The following is a 19730-nucleotide window of genomic DNA, read 5'->3' on the forward strand; positions in this document are numbered from 1 at the left end:
TGTGATATATATATTCAATGGAATTCTTTTTTTTTTTTTTTTTTTTTGTCGGTCGTGGGGCTTGAACTCTGGGCCTGGACGCTGTCCCTCAGCTCTTCAGCTCAAGGCGAGCGCTCTACCACTTGAGCTACAGCGCCACTTCCGGTTTTCTGGTGGTTTATTGGAGATAGGAGTCTCACGGTCTCTCCTGCCCGGGCTGGCTTTGAACCGCGATCCTCAGATCTCAGCCTCCTGAGTAGCTAGGATTACAGGCGTGAGCCACCGGCGCCCAGCTATTCAATGGAATTCTATGCCTCCATCAGAAGAATGACACTGCCTCATTGTTAGGAAATGGAAGAATTTGGAAAAAATTATATTAAGTGAAGTAAGCCAGACCCAAAGAAACATAGGTCTCATGGTTTCCCTTATTTACAATCACCAGTATATGTCTAGGATAATCTTACCAGACAAACAGAAAAGGTCAAAAGCTATGTACATATGACCATATAAGATGATGCTAAGTGAAATGAACCCCAAGATAGAGACATGAGTTTTTTTCTTTGTCCCTATTATTTTTAATGTACTATGTGATTTTTTTTTTTTGTTTCTTTTGTATGTTCTTCTCCCACGGTATAACCCCTGTTTTCACTGTATTTGATTCTGGTGCCCTGCATCTTGTATATACATTTTTCTAATTTGGGGAGGGGAAGGGAAATAACAAAATGCTGAAACAAGGATACAGGTTGACCCACTGTAACAATGAAATGTTGAAACGAACTTTACAACTGGGGGGAAAGGGGGAAGAATTAGGGAGGAAAGGGGGAAGAATTAGGGAGGTGGGAAGGGAAAAGATAGTAGGGGAAAAACAAAGGAGGGGTAACAATGTTCGATAGGAAATGTCCTCATTTAACTCATGTAACTGTAACCCCTCTGTATAGTATCTTTACAATAAAAAATATATTTTAAAAAAAGTTATGAGAGCCAGGTGTTGTAATTCTAGATACTCAAGAGGCTGAGAGCAAAGGATCTCTTATCTCTAACCACTCAAAAACCGGCTCAACAACACGGAGTGATAGCCTTGAGCAAAAGAGCTCAGGTCCAGTGCCCAGGACTGGAATTTAAGCCCTAAGACTGACCAAAAAAAAAAAAAAAAGTCATGAGGAAAAAAAAAAATCTTTCTAGACTCAATAGGTGGGAAAAGGACAGTTTACAATTGCTCATTACTATAACTTCCCAAACTGTCTTTGCCTCCCAATTCTGACTACAAAAAGACAGTCTTCAACATTCTCTGAACAGAGCACCGAAATGAGAAATGTTTCTGTGATTATAATAATTTCCCCTCTGCTATGTGGTTATGCAAATAAATTCCTCTTTTCACTTAAGCTTACTTTTAAGTGTAGTGTCTTTAATTCATAACAGAAGTATTTTAATCTAATTCAAGAAAGAGACAGATATACATCAAAATAAGTTACAAATATTAGGAACTAACACTCAACAAAGGTAGTAACATTAATTAGTGTAACCTGTTTGGAAGGCAACTTGGAAGCTATTACCAAACATTCTACTGTAAAACCTCAAAACATAATGAGAAACATTTATTATCACCTATAACATTTATCAAAGTAAAAAATTAGAAAATTCAATGTCCACCAGTTGGGAATTAAATGTAACAAAACCAATGATGCAATAAAACAGAGGCACTAAAAAGCTTTACATGAACATTTTAAAAATCTATATTAAAATTTTTACATGCCAAGCAATATGATGTAGTGGTTAAGAGCTTACACTCTAAGTATAGACTGTGATTCAACTTGCAGCTTGTTTTTTTTAAATTACAGTAACTTGAGCAAGTTATTTAATCACTCTTGGCTACACTTTACTCAACTGAAAAATGGTGACAATGCTAATACCATCATGATGATTTAATGAATTTGATAGTCTCTGTAATAGCATCTAGAAAGTATTTCATATTTAGTAAGTGCTCAATAAAATTAACTATTATTATTTTCACCAACATAAAAAGATGTCCAAAATATGCTACTGAAAGAGGTAAGAAAAGAAGAAACAGAATATTATATGTTCTCAAACTCAAATGTTACTAGAGTCAGACATATAATACAAATAGGTTAAGTGGGAAATATGAGAAACAAGAACACATGCTCTATCTTAAGTGGATAGTCACTCTAACCAACTTGTTATATTGCCTGATGGTGGTTTTTACTGAATCTTAAGGAGCTAAAAACAGGAGTTTTATATGAAACATTTTTGCATGTGTATGCTAGTCCTAGAGCTTGAACTCAGGGCTGAGGGCTATCCCTAAGATTTTTTGCTCAATGCTAGCACTCTACCACTTGAGCCATAGATCCACTTACGGCTTTTTGGTGGTTAATAGGAGATAAGAGTTTCATGTACTTTCCTGCCCAGACTACCTTCAAACCTCAGATCCCAGCCTCCTAAGCAGCATCAGCTACCAGGACCCACTTAGGAAAACAATTTTTTTAAGTGATAATATGAGAGAGAGAGAAAGAGAGAGAGAAAGAGAGAGAGAGAAAGAAAAACTGGAGAAGAAGGTGTTGGGGCTTAATTTAATACTTTAACATTTTATGTTACATTTTTTTCATTTTAAAAACTAATTTTTAGTTTCTAAAACTAATTAAGAGTATGACTTAAGAATTTAAGAGCTTTCATTTGCAATTTAATTCAAATGTAACTTCTACTATGTAGATATTAACTTTCTGAAGGCATAATTTTTAAAGTCTGCATTAGAATTAAAATGTTAAATAGTTGGAGGAGGAGCTCATACCATTAAAATGTTTCTCTTTTTTTTTTGATGTCTGAAAATAAGCTTCACTGTATTCAACTTCTATTTCTAAGATTTCAATAGTCCTTAATCTGAAGTAGACCATAAAGATCATTCACTTAAGTATACTTTTTCTTAATGTTTAAAAATAGAGAATAAAAAAATTTATTTCTTCTTAGCATTCAGATTATACTTATGCTTTCCCCAAGACAAATTTATGCATTTTTATTAAAACTTCACAACCAGGCAAAACACAGTCATGGTCCTGAAATCAAAGTACAAAGAAATAAGTAAAACCGTTTATTATAGTAATAGTCATCCTCTTATTCCCTAAGTCCAAAAGTGAAAATACTCACTTTTTAGACCCTCAAGTCTAACTGAATGTAACATCACAGATAGTTTGTAACAAGGACTTCATATATATTTCTCAATGTTATAGCAGATTAGAAATTAAAAGAGGAAGTTCAAGTGTGTGATGTCAAAATTGAAAAGCGAATATATTAGTACATTTCTACAACTGTTATCACATTCCATAATAACATATTTATAATGGAATATAGAAATATAATTGCTAAAAGCATAGTCACACTTACTTGAATCTACACAAATTACCCTCTCTACTCCTTAGGCAGTATAAAAGGAGTAGGAGAGTTCCTTATAAAAGGTGTGAGGATTAAATAACATATTCAAACTCTTAGTATAAACAGAACATATAAATGCCTAATAACTTCTAGCTATAATGATTTAAATTGTTAAACAAAGCAGAAGCAGAAACACAAGAGGGAAGAAGGAAGAGGAGAAGGAAAAGGAGGGGTGAAAAAGAGGTGAAGGAAGAAGATGAGTTAGAGGAAGTATGTTCAATAGCTTTTAAATTACCTACATGAAAAATAACATACAGTAGTAGTTTTTCCTCAAAATGCAATGTAAATTAAATACAATTTGCCAAAATCCAACTTGTCTGAATATTAGTATTTCTTATTACTGCTAGAATATAAACTACAAGAGGTTAAGGACTGAGGCTGTTTTATTCCCTACTGTACTTCTCACTTACTAGGTGGCTATACCTCTCGCTTAGTAGGTAGCCCACTACACAGTAACTTTTTTTTGGGGGGGGGGTCCGGTTGTGGGGCCTGAACTCTGGGCCTGGGCGCTGTCCCTCAGCTCTTCAGCTCAAGGCTAGCATTCTATCACTTGAGCCACAGCGCCACTTCTGGCTTTTTTCTTTTTCTTTTTTTTTTTTTTTTTGCTTATGTGGTGCTGAGGAATCGAACCCAGGGCCTCATGCATGCAAGGCAAGTGCTCTACCACTGAGCCACCTTCCCAGCCCTACACAGTAACTTTTGAATATTGAAATACATCACATTATCTCTTCCTCATATTAACCCAATAAAATATGCCTAATTAAAGCTAAGAACATTGAAGTAAAAGGTGGCTGACTGTCATTTTAGGTGGTAAAGGAACTGTAAGTCTTTGGTCCTGACAAAGCTATTTTAATCAGGAGAATTAACCTTCAGCATAACTGAATTTTAGTACTGCTTAGCTATAAATTCAAATGTTCAGTTTTTAATATGACTCAAATTCCAATACTTTAAATAACAATGAAAACAAACAAAAGCCATCCTTTTTGGTATCATATTACCAGGAATCGAGACCTTTTTAAAAAATACTCAACTTGCCAGGCATCAGTGGCTCATGCCTGTAATCCTAGCTACTCAGGAAGTTGAGCTCTGAGGATAACGGTTCAAAGCCAGCCTGGACAGGAAATTCCACAAGACTCATATCTCCAATAAACCACTCAGAAAACCGGAAGTGGCGCTGTGGCTCAAGTAGTAGAGCACTAGGTCTTGAGCTGAAGAGCTTAGGGATAGCACCCAGGCCCAGAGTTCAAGCCCCATGTCTGAGAAAAAAAAAAAACTCAACTCCACTCCATCTACCTTCAGCTGTCACTTTTGTAATGAGTCAAAAGCTGGTTTATCTACTTGTTGCTTTATATGATAATATATAAATTCACACTATCCAATTTTTAAATTAAATATCTTGCAATTACTTCAGTAATGGTAATATGACAACAGAGCACCAAAAAAACCAGAAGAATATAATCAGCTGTTTCAAGAATTTTAAAATCTATTTTGAGCAAGATACATAAACTTGAACTGTTAGTAAACAACATACAACATTGGAAACAACATACAAAGGAAAGTAAACATTATTGAGCATTTTTGAGTCAAATACATATCATACATGGTAGACATTTTCACATGTATAATCTCAGTTTTTAAAACTTTGTAAAGGCCAGTTGCAGACAGCTCATGACTGTAATCCTAGCTACCTGGGAGGGTGAGATTATTTGGGAATCAGTTTGAGGCTAGCCCACACAGAAGTTCTCTCAAGAAAGAGCTGGACATGGTAGTGAGTGTCTGGGAATCCTAACATAGACAGATCATACCCAGGCCCAAACCTGAAAAGGAAGACAAACCTATCAAAAACAAGCAAAAATAAGTGCTGGAAATAAGGTTCAGTGGTTAAGAGTCCATGCTTTGGCAAAAATGAGGCCCTGAATTTAAACCCTAATACTGCACACACACGCACACACACACACACAACACACTTTTTAAAATAAGTTATTGCCATTTTGACTTGGAGAAGCAAATTAAAATCCAGAAAGGTTAACTGACTTCCCAAAACAAAACTGGTCTAGCATCCCAAGTCTTCCTAGCTCTAGTAACTTTTTTAAATACACTATGTAGCTCCTAAGCATGCATAATTATGGGGTACACATACAAATACTAGAAAAATAACAAACACATTGAAGAGAACTAACTCCTAGGAAATATTTTATTAAGGAAATGAAACTTGAACTGATTTTGAAATTAAGTCTAAGGCCTGACTAATAGCAACAGAAAGATTAATGTCACAGGTGTTGCTTTTAAAAATTCAAAATTTTCCCTTTGGTTTTTAAATACTGAAAAATATTCACAGAAAATTTTATCCTTCTTATTTTCTTGCACATTTACATACAATTTAACTTCTGTCACAATCATTTTCACTGTAAGTTAAAAAAATTAGTCTGGGCTGGGAAGGTGGCTCAGTGGTAGAGTGCTTGCCTTGCATGCATGAGGCCCTGGGTTCGATCCTCAGCACCATATAAGCAAAAAAGGCCGGAAGTGGTGCTGTGGCTCAAGTGGTAGAGTGCTAGCCTTGAGCAGAAGAGTTAAGGGACAGTGCCCAGGCCGAGACCAGACCCCACAACCGACAAAAAAATAAAAATAAAAAATGAGTCTAATATCCTATATTTCTATTTTTTCAGCAGTTGAGATACTAAAAGATAAAATTATATTGCACGAGAGCCTTTCTTGGCAGTATAGTGAAAGAATAATTTTTTAGTGTTAAGAAAAACTACACGGTTACACAATTTAGCCAGATTAGGACTAAAGTATAGGTCTCCCGACATCTTATAACTGTATGCTCCTTAATTTTTTTCATCAAATACCAATAACTGAAAAGAATTATAAAGTCACTCATAAAGGTTTTGCTTGAAATTCTTTGAACCTCCTGATTTTATGTTAAAAACATGTGAAGTCTGCATTCTATGCCTGATTTACTGATTTCAATGCCTCATTTGCTTATCTTATTAAACTGATTTAAATTATATACTCTGAAGTAAAACTGATGCTTCAAAAAGTATTATTTGCTCCCACAGCTTACAGTCTAAGCCTTAGAGTAGCCCATGATGCAATACCATGTTATCCTCAAAAGGGTACATATATCATGGAATTTTTTTACATTTTATTTCCTTATTCATTAACTTCTGAAGAAAGAACATTTTAAAATGTGGCAGATTTAATCTTACTCTTTGATATGTATAAATTCACAAAACTACTATAAAACTTACTAGAGTTGGTTTTTGGTTGTTTTTGTTTTGTGACAATTCTATGGTTTCAACTCAAGGTCTTGAGCTTGCTAAGCACCCACACTATCACTTAAGCCATGCCCACAGACATCTCATGATTTATTTTTCATCTAGAGTCTTATGTTTTTGTTCTGGATGTCCTCAGACCAACTGTAATTTCTAGTATGGACAGTCTCTCATGTGGCTAGAATCAGCTACATACCATTACTCCTAGCTTGTTGATCCAGGTAAAGGTTTCACTAATTTCTTTTTCTATCTGGCTTCAAATTGTGCTCTTCCCAATCTCTGTCTCCTCCCAAGTATCTGAGATTTCAGAAGTGAGCTACAATGTTTGGCATCTAGGGTTAGTTGTAATTATGAAATTTTCAAGAGGTTTTGCTCAGTTAAAATTAATTAAATAAGTTAAGTTATAAATTCCTTACACAACCTAGAGAGAATTTCTACTTGGCAATATAAATGTTTGCTTTTTGACAGGCCACTCAAAAATGTATCTTCGTGAATATAAAGGTACATGGTATTTATGGACACAAGTTCCAATTACTTTTATCCAGGTTAAGTAATCTTTTCTTCTTCCTTAGTATTTTCTCTCTGCCTAGATGCAAAGGAAGAAATTCTTGTTTTCAAGATTTCTTTTTGTAAGATCTCAAATTCCAAGAATACTTTATTGTTAGTCAATCCTATTTACAGATACTTGATTGTTCTTCAAGCCTCTTTACAAAGCAAAGTATAGATTTATCTAATTTACTGACTTCCATAAAAGCACCCTGTTCAACTTATCCAGGAATCTATCACCAGTAAGAATAAAAATAGACTCTTATTCATTACTCCCTCCCCAAAAGCATACTGTTGGTTCTACATGAAGTAATATGAAGTCTAATTACAAAATATGTCTTTAATATAGCTAAAACTCTTACTGTAACAATTAACAGATTGTAAACTGTCCAATAATGATACCATTAAGTATAATGATGATAAATTAATTTAGTATATTCCTACTTTGAATAAATATTTAATTCTTTAATATACTGCTTCCAAACAAAAATTCATAGAACTGCTGGTGGCAGGCAGGTAGTTCACACCTATACTCCTAGCTACTCAGGAGGCTGAGGTCTGAGCATTATGATTAAGAAAGTCCATGAGACTCTTATTTCCAGTTAACCACCAAAAAGCCAGAAATGGAGCTGTGGCTCCAGTATAGAGCACTAGCCTTGAGCATGCATACATACACACAAACACACAATTCAGAAAACAATGATCTATTATGAAAAATTTCAAGAACAGTTACATATAGTCACTAACTGCAGTGATTCATATCTATAATGGGGTATTTGGGAAGTAAAGATAGGAAGATTGAGGTTTGAAACTAGCAAAATATTACAAAGATTCTATCTCAAAAACACATGGGGCATGATTGACCTTGCCTATAATCCCAGCTTTGCTGAAAATAGAAGTTTCCTACTTCTACTTTTCCAGGGCCAGCTTCAGACAAAAATGAGACCCTATCTGAAAAATAAAAGTCCTCAAGCCTCTTTTCTCCAATTAACCAACACAAAAAGTTGGGCCAGATGTATGGAAGAGTGCAAGGTGTGAGTGAAAAAGCAGAGTAAGACTGTGAAAATCTGAGTTCAAGCCCCAATACCTGCACAAAACAAAGTAAATGAATAAAACAAACCTTAATACAATCTTCTCTGAAAAGGGTCATATAGATCAATGTTACAACTCTAACAAGGAAAAGGTAAGTTTACTGAACACACAATCCCATTTGACAGGATTTGGGTTTGCCACAGTAATTTGCCTAAAGACAACATTTATTCTCAAAGATATACTTAGGTATCTTCATCAATAAATATTTGTTCCATTATCTCCAAACAATTTCAACTTTATAGCCTAGTGTAATAAAATGTATTAATAATAAACATTATTGAAGTAAAATATGAGTTTTTAAAATGCCCCTTCCTAGCAGGGAATAAGGAACACGCCTATAATCTCAGCACTCAGATGACTAAATCAGAATGATCACAAATTCAAAGCAAGCCTGGACTACATAACAAGACTCAAGTCAAACATTTTTTTAAAAAATTAAATTCTTTTGTTACCTAAACCAATCTCTGAAAATTTATTAGGTAATGGGTATAAAATACCCAATGGAACATAGTCTGTTATTCTATATTATAGACGTATAAATATCCTTAAACTTTTTTTTTTTTTTTGGGTGGGTCTTAGGGCTTGAACTCTGGCTGTCCCTGCACTCTTCAGCTCAAGGAGAGCGCTCTACCGCTTGAGCTATAGCGCCACTTCCAGTTTTCTAGTGGTTTATTGGAGATAAGAGTCTCACAGACTTTCCTGCCAGGGCTGGCTTTGAACCACCATCCTCAGATCTTAGCCTCCTGAGTAGCTAGGATTACAGGCGTGAGTCACCGGCACCTGACTATCTTTGAACTTTTTAGAGTGGTAGAATTAACGTGCTGCCTTGATAAAGAACATCTTTCAAGGTGGAAAAGTACAAGCAAAGTGACATGTTCAAATTCAGTGTACTTGCTATGCAATTGTTATGACTGACTATAAGTATAATAACTACTGAAACTATTATTAAAAATCTACATCTGTCCTACCTTGTCTCTAGTTTTTAAGCAGCACTTACTTGTCCTACATTGTTTATTACAAATTATTTTAGTCTCTATTGTTCAAATAAAGAGCAAAAGAAAAAAATATTAAAAGCTAGACCTTAGATAAGTAAAGGCTATAAAAATGTATGTATATAGCTTGCATTTCTGCAAGATGCCTAACAGGTGCCTGTGGCACATGCCTGTAATCCTAGCTACTCAGGAGGAAAGTCTGCTATCCAGGCAGCAAAGTCTGTGAGACTCCTATCTCCAATTAATCACCAAAAAGCCAGAAGTGGATCTTGGTTCAAATGATAAATGCACTAGCCTTGAATAAAAAAGTTCAGGGACAGTGCCCAGGCCCTGAATTCAAGCCCCAGGAACCTCTGCCCCTGCCCCCAACAAACACAAAATTTAAAAAACTTTCATATCTGATAAATTAAGTCAGATATTCATAAAGGTATTTTTCTTAGACATGACCAATAATCTTCAACATAAAATATTTCCATGTACAACTTAATTTCATATACATGGGTTATCATTTTCCCACTAAAAATTAGCATAGCTAAAATATGCACTTTGCATTAATTATCATAATCTGATTTCTAAGTCCTAAATGATTCAAGACTGTCAAGCCAAAAAGAAATGCTGTTGCTGCTGAATGTTTCCTTTTCTTTCAAAATTCTAAGACAGTTCATAGACAACTATATTGTCCAAATCTGTAAATGAAATGAAGAAAAACATTTAGAGGATAAAAAGTTTCAAAGTACAAATAATATTTTTCAAAGATAATAAAAATGCCACAGAAGTCATTAAGTACTTTACAAATGACAATACATTTTCACTAATGTATCAAACACATCATAAAATGTATGTGGATGTACCATACTTTTTCCCATTCCCCTTATAAACTAGGTTTAGATAAAATATTTTAAAATTACTACAGTGAAACATGCTAGTAAAATTTTTAAAATTTTATCTTGAGACAAGACGTTCCCTATCTAATCCAAGCTGCCATTTAGCACTATGCCCATTGTGAAAATGTCCTTCGCTTTCAAGAATGATGCAAACTAGCCAGTTTTGTGGCATATGCATGTAATTGTGCATGCATGGTTGCAGGCTATCATGCATGCATACATTCTAGAAGCTGAAGCTGGAGTGTATGGCCAGCTTAGGGTACATAGTGATAATCTGTCTAAAAAAAAAAAGCCACAAATTACACTGTGTAAAATCAGTTTCAAGTATGGCCTCCTCGTTTTCTCAACTATCTTAATACTTAAATTCTGTGAAGAATAATTTTTTACACTGTAAAATTGCAACACTTGAAGTCTAAAATACACACCACTGCACAATGCAAGTTGGCTTTTTTCTCAAAACCACATGGAAGGTCAATACCATAAAAATTAAGCTGTTTGAAATAAACTCCACTACCCACTGACTAACTAGTCTTTTCCTCTGATTCTTCTCCACTTAAAGGTTCCATCATATTAGATAATTGTCAGTAAAGTTTCAATGAAAATTTTTAGTGTAATTTCTGACATGAAATATCAATTTTATAATCAAATTTAACTGCCCTCTGTTACTACTTTGTACATATCTGCAACTTCCCTTTCCAGCCTTCAGATTCATCCCTATTCCTGCCACTAGACTTTTCCCCAGGGAATACTGAACTTCATTCTCAAGAGAGCTTCTCTAAACTGTCTTTAATTCCACTGCCAAGTTGTCTTCTCTCCTTGACATTATGCCACCTACCTCTTCCACCTGGGGTTTTCAAGGCCTTTATGCTGCATTTTTATTCTGCTCAAGAGCCTCATCCTCGACTACATAATTATTTATAAGGTTGCAACTGACTTTCAACTCCCCTTAAAAATGCCAGTTTCTTCTTGACCCTGTTAAATATACTAAATCATCCCTTTAGTACATTCGCTTTAATTCCATGCAAATATGCAATTTCTTTTGAACTTAGACCCCCCCCAAATACACAGGTTAACGTATTTAGACAACTTCTTGCAATAATTAACATAAACAATTAATAATTAACTGTTGTGCAATACTGTTGTGCAATAATTAATTGTTTCTTCAATTGTTCATCCACGTAATCCCTACTGGACCACAGTTCTGTCATATATGGGCTCCATTTCAAAGTACTCCGGTACACCCTAACCTGATCAAGGTAAGCTGACTGGCTAAATAAAAATATTAGGAAAAACGTAAATAATAAATGTTGTTTTTTTAATCTCTATAGTTTAACTTTTAAACATCTATGGCCTTTTGTTTCCATAAACAGCTGACATTTGGGGGGGGGGGTTCTGTAAAATTTCACTTTCATTATTCTATTAATTTTAAAGGCATGGCCAGAATTTAAAGTGCAATTGAGGTATATACACTTTGAAGGAATACACTCTTATATCCCATGATCAGATTCTTTGAAAACCAGCAATGCCAACTTTAAGAATTCTGAGGTAACACTGAACAAACAGCTTCAGCGCTGAAAGAAAAACAGCAGCTATTTTGCATGTTTGGATTGGGGGAATTCCCTTTTCTGTAACTGGCTTAGACTAGCTTCTCTACCACAGGGGCTTTGGACAGAGAATATTCAATTAATGGCTGTTAGTGTCTGCAAATAATGCCATGTGAAAACAATTCAATTACTAAGAAAAAAAGAGGAAAGAGGACAGTAAGTATCCCCTTCTCATAAAACTCAGCAGGTAAAAAAACCATTGTATCTACTCAGTCTCAGAATTTGTTTCTACCTGATAATACACGCAGGTCTCATTCAATTTAGTCCCTCTTTAGCACCATCTCAACCTGTCAGAATTTGACAAAGGAAAAAAGAATAATAAAACAAGCATGGGAGACACTAGGATTCCCGTCTACAGTGCTTCTTTCCCCAAAATCACACCAGTGAGTCTTGGATTTCCTTCACTCCAAACTAAGCCCTCGGTTTCCAAATATAGTTCTTTAACCCTTGCCACGCCACTCAGTTAACACATACATCTCGCCAACTACAGAACCACGGCAGAAACCTCTACAAATTGGCTAGCTATTCATCTTGGAAGTCGTGCCCTGCAGCAACCGCCTATCGCCAAACTCGGGGATATTACCCAAATACAACGCAACGGCATCAGACATGCAGAGCACACACGACTTTCGCGAGGGAGGGAAAGGCGACCCGGGAAAAGTACGCTCCTCGCCAGCCTCAGGACCATCCTCCGGGGGTGGGGAGCAGGGGGTTCCCAGGAGGGAGGGGGGGAGAGGAGCCCCAAAGAGGAAACCCTTTCCTCACGAGTAAAAAGGGCTGGAACCCCCGGCCGCAGGCTGCAGCCAGTCCTCACGAAGGAAAAGAAGGCAGACAGAGGGCCCTTTTGCTAGGAAAGGCGGAATGCAGACTTTCTGAGGTCCGGACGCAATCCGGCCCCCCAGCTCCCGGGTGTGTGTGGAGAGTGGGGGCGGGGAGGGGGGGGGCCCAGGGTTGTCCCGCGGGCGGCTGAAGGGATACCCGGCCCGCCAGGGGCAGCCGGAGGCGGAGCAGAGTTTCGCCTTCTCCACACCCAAGTCGTGTCCGGCCGGTGCCCCGGACAGGTCGGGCCGGGGCCGGCGTGGGGCCGTGGGTAGGGGAGGAGGGTGGAGATGGGGTTTCCCCACTCGCAGGAAGAGCCTCAGCGGAGGACGCACCCCGCCGGCCCCGAGCGGCGTGCTCTGGACTGCGGAGCCGGGATCCCGCCGCCTGCACCTGCAGCACGAAGCCCCGCAGCGCCCGCCGCACCGGCCCCTCGGTCCCCCGGGGGCTGGGGACTTAGGTGGCGAAGTCGCTGGGGGCCTGACACCTCTCACGGGGGCCGGCCCCGGCGCCTGGGGGAACACGCGGGAACACCCCAACCTCCAGCATCGCTCGGCGGTTGTAAAATGCACCCCCCCCTCCCCCGGTCCCCCTTTTCCCCAGCCTTTCCCCTTTTCCCGAGGCCGCAGAGGAAGGCCAGCACAAGCCACAAGCCCCCGTCAAGCCGGGAACAGCGTGGTCACAGCGGGGCCAGGACTTCCTTCCCCTCCCCGCGGTTACCTGTGAGGACTCCGACGCGAATTTGATGGTCGTGGTTAGTGAGGATCATTCCCTCGGTCGCCATGTTTCCCAGCGCAGTCACCGCACTGACAGGAGCCGGGAGAAAGCCGGAGCCCGGAGCGCGCGGGCCGGGAGCGCGCTCGCCTCAGAGAGCGCGAGAGCGAGGGCGCCCGAGGAGCGCGAGGCGAGCGGGTGGACGAGGAGGCGGCGGCGGAGCGCCCAGTGGCCGGCGTGGGGCTGGGGGGAGGGGGGCAGGCCGCGCTGAGGAGTGCGCGGGTCCGCGAAGGAGGCGGAGCTGGGGCGCGCGACCCCGAGGCCGGCTGGGAAAGGCGAGCTGGGGTTCGGAGGAGGGGGGTGGGGGGGAAGCGGGGAACGCGGCGGCAGCCTTGGGAGAGCCGAGCGCGCGGAGGCGGCGGACCGAGGCCCGTGAAGAGAGAAAGCCGGTGGCGGCGCGGCGTGTGAGACCCCCGACGCCTGGACGGCGGGGGACTGGGAGGAAAAGGGAGCACAAGCTCGGGAGGTGGCGGGGGCGGACTAGGGACGGGGGCGGAGCTACACCCGTGGCGTGCAACTCGTGGAGAGTGAGGGGAGGAATGAGCGCTGGGGGTGCGGAGTACGGGAAGGAGCCGGCCCAGCCTGAAGAGGACCCGGGAACGCTCCTGGGCGCGCGAGTAACGCCGGATTGGCTGGGAGAACGCGGCACGGGTGCGCGCGAGGCACGAACGCGGCCTCCGCCGGGCCCCAGGCAGAAGCAATCCCCCGCCGAGCTGATACCGATTGCGTTCCCGGCCGCCACGGGCCGGCCCTCCCGACGGCGGACCGCCTGGAGGGTGGCGCGCGCGCCGGAGACCCGGAGTGGCTGGGCACTCCAGGTCCCTCCCCGCAGCTCTCGAAAGCGGTGGGCCACCCGGTGGAAGGCACGAGAGAACCTCGAGGTGGCTTCAGGGATGCCGTGTGGGTGGCCCACAGAACCGGCCGTGGGCGAAGAGGGAGGTCTCCTGTCCCGCCTCAGCCGCCCGTTCCTCGGTCAGCTCGCCCTCTTTAGAGTATGTCTGTCTCACCTCGCTTTGGGATCCCCTCTCCAAACAGTTCCTAAGAGAGGAACCCCACACGTGAAGCTTGGGGGTCTGGCAGGGCATCTAGAGCAGGTTCCTGGCTCTTCTCTTTCCTCTGTCCCACCGTTCGTGAGGCTGTAAGCTTCCTGGGCCACCACCACCTCTGCTGTAACATCTATCTACTTAGTCTTAGAGAAGGACGTTTCTTCCGACTGAACCTCCATCAGTTGCCATGGCAATTGAGTTTCATTTCAGAATTGGTGGGATAAGACATCTTTCTGTGGACTTTTATTTGTGTCCCTTTAATGAGATATTAATTACCTGCGGCCACTTCGTGTAGGTGTCTTAGTTGCCTTTTTCTGATCCTTCCACGTGTGAATATATGTGTATGTATATACACACGTATTTTTTCTTTCCCAGCACGTTTTTTTTCTTTATCAGCCATAATAAAACTTGAAAGCATAAAAATGAAAAGTGGAGTATCAAGAAAAGTATAATTATCATCCTTTGGACACAAAGTCTCAGAACCTATTCAATGGTTGCGAATGTTGTACCAGTTGGAACACGAAATCATTCTGTTGTCTGGAGAGTCACATTATGTATTTCATTCAGTAATGAAGTACAAAGGAGACGGATGAAACTTAGGTGGGATAAAATTGTGAGGAGATGTAACAGCCAGATCATTAACTCACTTCCCATAATTACCACGATAAATCCTGATAGCCAAGAGAATCTTAACTGGTTTCAAATGAGGAGACAGATGGGCATGTCCAAAAAAGATTACTTTCTTTATCTTAAAGATGAAGATCAGGAAGTTGATTTCTATCTTTATCCTCTACTACATACTGAAATTTTATGATAAAAAAATATTTGAACTTCTAGAGATTTAACCGTGCCCACTAACAGGTTCTGTGAACTTAAGTTTTAGACTTGAAAGTGATAGACTAAGTGTTCTTTAAGTAAAAAGTATAATAAATTAATTTTCATTTTAATTTGTTTTACCCATTAGTTCAAGAAAATAAGTTTCAGCTAGTATTTATAAAATTTATCCTCTTGTTGGTTTCTAACTTTATACCATTAGGGTCAGAATAGATACTTGAAACGATTGCAATTGTCCTAAATTTGTTTCAGATGGTTTTATAGGCTAACTTAGGATCTAGTCTGGAAAATGTCAAGACTACAGCTGTAGGATAGAATGTTCCATAAACATCTGTTAGGTGTATTTGGTTTAGAGTGAGTTTAAATCCAGCGTTTATTTTCTGACTTAATGATCTGCCCATTGCTTAGAGTGTTGAGGTAATCTGTTACCACATTGGAGTCTAACTGTCATTTAGAACTAATATTAATTGCTTTATATACTGAACTACTAGTGTATTGAGTACGAACAGTATGAGTATTTATAATTGTTATATCCATTTGTTGAACTAATCCCTTTGTCATTATATTGTGGTTTTGAACTTAAAGTTTATTGTTGTCTCATATAAGTATACTACTCTTGCTCTTGTTTTGCTAGTATTTGCATGGAATATCATTTTCTGTTCCCTTACTTTCAGCCTCTGCTTTTAGGGAGGAAGTGAGTTTCTTGTAGGCAACATATGGTTAGGTTCTGCATATTTTTTCAAATCTAGCTTGTCTATATCTTTTCATTGGAGAAATTGTTCCATTTATATTCAGAGTTATCATTGGCAGGTAAGGACTCCTGCCATTATCTTAATTTTTTTATTGTTTTGTTCCTTTCCTCTTCCCTTAATGTTTTTCTTTATGGCTTTCTGTAGTGATAAACTTTTCTTTCTTTTCTCTTTATTTTTTTTTTTTACTAATTTTTAGTAGCTTCCATTAGTTATACAGAGGAGGATTTCATTGTAACATTTCCATGCATTTACAATATGTTCTAATCAATTTCACTCTATCACTCTCCCTTCACTTTTTTTTTTTTTCTGTAAGAGCTCACCTTAAAAATGTTTTAGTTGGTCAGATGCCAGTGGTTCATGCTTATATTCCTAGCCAGTCAGGAGACTGAGATCTGAAGATCATGGCTAGAAGCCAGTCAGGGCAGGAAGACATCCTAGCAACTCTTGTCTCCAATTAGCCACCAAAAAAGCTGGAAGTAGAGTTGTGGGTCAAGTTGTAGCACACTAACCTTGAGCAAAGCAGCTCAGGAACAGCATCCAGGCCCTGAGTTGAATCCCCAGGACTGGCACCAAAAAAAAAAAAAAAAAAAAAAGTTCTAGTTGGGTTGGGAATTAAGCTCAGTAGTAGAGCACTTGCCTAGTATGTGGAAAGATTATCATACTTTTTTGGTGGTATCATGGTTACTTTTTTTTATTTTTCTTGGGTCCTTGTGTTAAGTAATATGCATCTGATAGAATGGTCACTTCTTCCAGTTTTATAGAATGGTTTTCATAGAGATTTTTCTTTAGATGTATCTTAGGATATTAGTTGAGTAGGGTAGTCTTTGTGTAGCAGTATAGTTTTTGTGCCGCTTTTTTTCAGCGATAGTGATTATCATCTATTCCTGTAATGTCTTGGTGGATTTGGCTGTAGGAATTTGTTAGGTTTGTCTTTCCAGCTCTAGATGGCTGTGGAACTGGTCTTAGAAAAGTGAATCTGACTAGTAGTTATTTGTGTGTGATCATTCTGGGCCCAACCTCCTGCTAGACAGAGCTGCCTGTTCCTTTGGAGGAAGGAGTACTGTGTGAATCAGTACTGGAGTTAGGCTCCAAAAACACCAGGGCTGAGGAACTGTGCTGGTTGGGATATGAGTGGTGACTGCCTCTTAGCAGTTTATTTCCTGGAGCAGAACACTCTACTGTGGCACCAGTGTCAAGAAGGTGCTATACAGGAACAGATTGGGTTAGGAACAGGATAGTGGTAGAAGTGGTACACAACGTCAACTTCTTTTTCAAGGTAGTGTGAAGTTCTGTGAAATATAGGCACTCTAGTCTGGAGTTGCTGGGAACTGTAAGATTCTTCAACAGTGTGAATTACAGGTATCCATAGTGTTACTGAGAGCTGCTGTTTCCTACTTAACCTTTTGTTCACTGATGTCTCAATTGATCTTTCTATTTAATTTCTGAAGAGGGCTCTTTACCATTTCTTCAGTTATTACGAGACAAACAATAGACACACACACACACACACACACACACACACAAACAATAGACACACACACACACACACACACACACACACACACACACACACACACACACACACACACACACACACACACACACACACACACACTCCCTGATCTAAAAATTGACATGAATTGAGTTTAAGGAATTTTTCTACAAATCAAAAATATGCTTTTCTTAAATTATTAATTGGTTTCCAAATATCTTTCCTTCTGATAATTGTAGTTCTAAGTTCTAAACTAAAGATGGAAGTATCAGGCTGTTATTAGCATTATTTCATGTAGTGTATCAAACAATACTGGTTGCTTTGTAGTCATTGCAGAAAGTCAACTTTGGGGATAGGTGTGAGTAAATATCCTCTAAATGGCTTAAAAAAAGCAAGAAAATGAGATAAGCCACAAAAATAGTACCACCCAAAGGTAAAAATTGCTGAAAGGACGGTATTTTTCTTCAGTTGGTATTGACATTAAAAAGTGTCTCCCAAGTACAAAGATGTCAGGTATTTTATTTTCAACAAAGCATAATTGGAATATTATAAGTATAAGTAAAGCAAAAATAATGATGCTTCTGCCTCCAAATACTTCCTGCTGATTATTTCAGTTTCCTGTAACTTTATGGAGAGATGAGAATGCTCTAGATATTAAGTATAGACATATTCCACCAAATTAGAAGCTATAATTCTCTCTGTAAGTTAAATTAATATTTGGTTTATCAGGTAATCTCTTGAGTCTGAATAGCACGACTAGGTCTCTGATCTTTTGGATCAGTTGACAAATTTTGTGCTCATAAAGCTGAGATCCATATCCCTTATTTATGAAACCATTGGCACAATTTGATAAGTAACTAGCCAATTTGACAGATAACCTGAATTTCCATAGGTGAAAGAGTACAATGTGTAATCTTAAGCAGGATTAAAAATAGGTATAATATTTTATCTTTGTGTTAAGTGTTTGTGGAGTGTTTGAAGGACTGGTGATAACCCTGAAGGATAATGCACTTACATTTCATAATGTAAAATTATGGGATTCATTATTTAAAAATAATGAAAATTTAAGAATAAACTAGCTTACTTAATGCCTTAATTAACAACAAAGAAGTGTAGAGGTGGAGATCACATACTAATCTAAATTCAGTGTAGTCATAAAATACATTCAGTCACTGTGCTTTTAATCAAGTCTTTAAATGGGTTATCTATGTTCCTCAGTTAATGACTAATTCAAGGTAAAAATTGTTGTTTTATATTTTTTTCTTTTGTTCTTATTGATGTCTTAATTCAGTTGATTTGGAAAATTTCAGGACAGCCAAAGTCTCTCAGGGACCATGTAAGTATATCTTGAAACAATGTAGATTACATACTCAACTGACTTAGTCAGCAGAACATGAAACTAATCATCTTAAGGCTTTAGAGTCTTAGTTTTGTTGTCATCAGGGGAAAAATACAAGTTAGACTGGAATATGAGCTGTTAGTCATAATATCTAGGCTCTGGTAACCAGTTCTGGCTTGAACTAGCTGTGGAACTTTGGACATCTTTTCAGTGTATCTGAACTCCACAATTTCTTTTTTTCTGTAAAGTGAAGGAACTTTATACTTATCTAAAATTCCTTTCAAATACCAGAATTCTATCACTTCTTCTAGAAAAATCATCTCAAAGAGAACCAGCAAAAACCCAGGCCAGAGACATAGCTAAAGTGGTAGAGCTTCAGTCAGTTCGACAAGCATGAAACCCTAAGTTCAAACCCTGTGTGCATAAACAGCAATAATAATAATTGAAAAAAACAACAAGCCCCCTGTACATCACCTTTTTTAAAAGTTGTACATACTAAAAAAAATTTTAAAGCCTTTAAAATATGTGCTTAAAGACAAACTGACCTTGGGGGTTGGGAAAGATTGGCTTTGCCTATTACTAGAAAAGGATTTCTATTTAGTTTTGTATAGCTGTGACAAAATACCTGAGAGAACAACTTAAAAGAGAATTATGTTGGCTCACAGTTTGAAATGCTCAGTGTAGTTGCTTGGGTCCCTGTACTTAGGCAGAACATGGACATGGAAGTGTGACAGGGGAGACTTTTTGTTTTCTCATGAACAAGAAGCAGAGAGGGAACAGAGACCAAGCATAACCTTCAAAGGCATACCCCCTGTGATCTCTTTCCTCTAGCTAGATTCTACCTCCTAAAGGCTTCATAAC

General features: G+C 39.0%; 1 protein-coding gene across 8 annotated transcripts in view; it reads right to left on the reverse strand.

The window, feature by feature from the left end:
* Gphn (gephyrin) overlaps positions 1–13621 on the reverse strand; it is a 380642-nt gene extending 367021 nt beyond the window's left edge. For 4 of the 8 annotated variants that reach the window (XM_070031738.1, XM_070031734.1, XM_070031739.1 and 1 more), the window contains exon 1: positions 13353–13611. In XM_070031738.1, the coding sequence (XP_069887839.1) occupies positions 13353–13416 (64 nt within the window). In that variant the 5' untranslated portion in view covers positions 13417–13611. Of the gene's footprint in view, positions 1–13352 lie in introns of all 8 variants that reach the window. The other 4 variants (XM_070031737.1, XM_070031733.1, XM_070031741.1 and 1 more) reach the window with 2 other exon arrangements.
* Positions 13622–19730: the final 6109 nt, after the last annotated feature.

The sequence above is a fragment of the Dipodomys merriami genome, unplaced genomic scaffold (assembly GCF_024711535.1).
Source record: "Dipodomys merriami isolate MVZ:Mamm:240054 unplaced genomic scaffold, mDipMer1.0.p SCAF_1, whole genome shotgun sequence".
In the NCBI taxonomy this organism is placed as follows: domain Eukaryota; kingdom Metazoa; phylum Chordata; class Mammalia; order Rodentia; family Heteromyidae; genus Dipodomys; species Dipodomys merriami.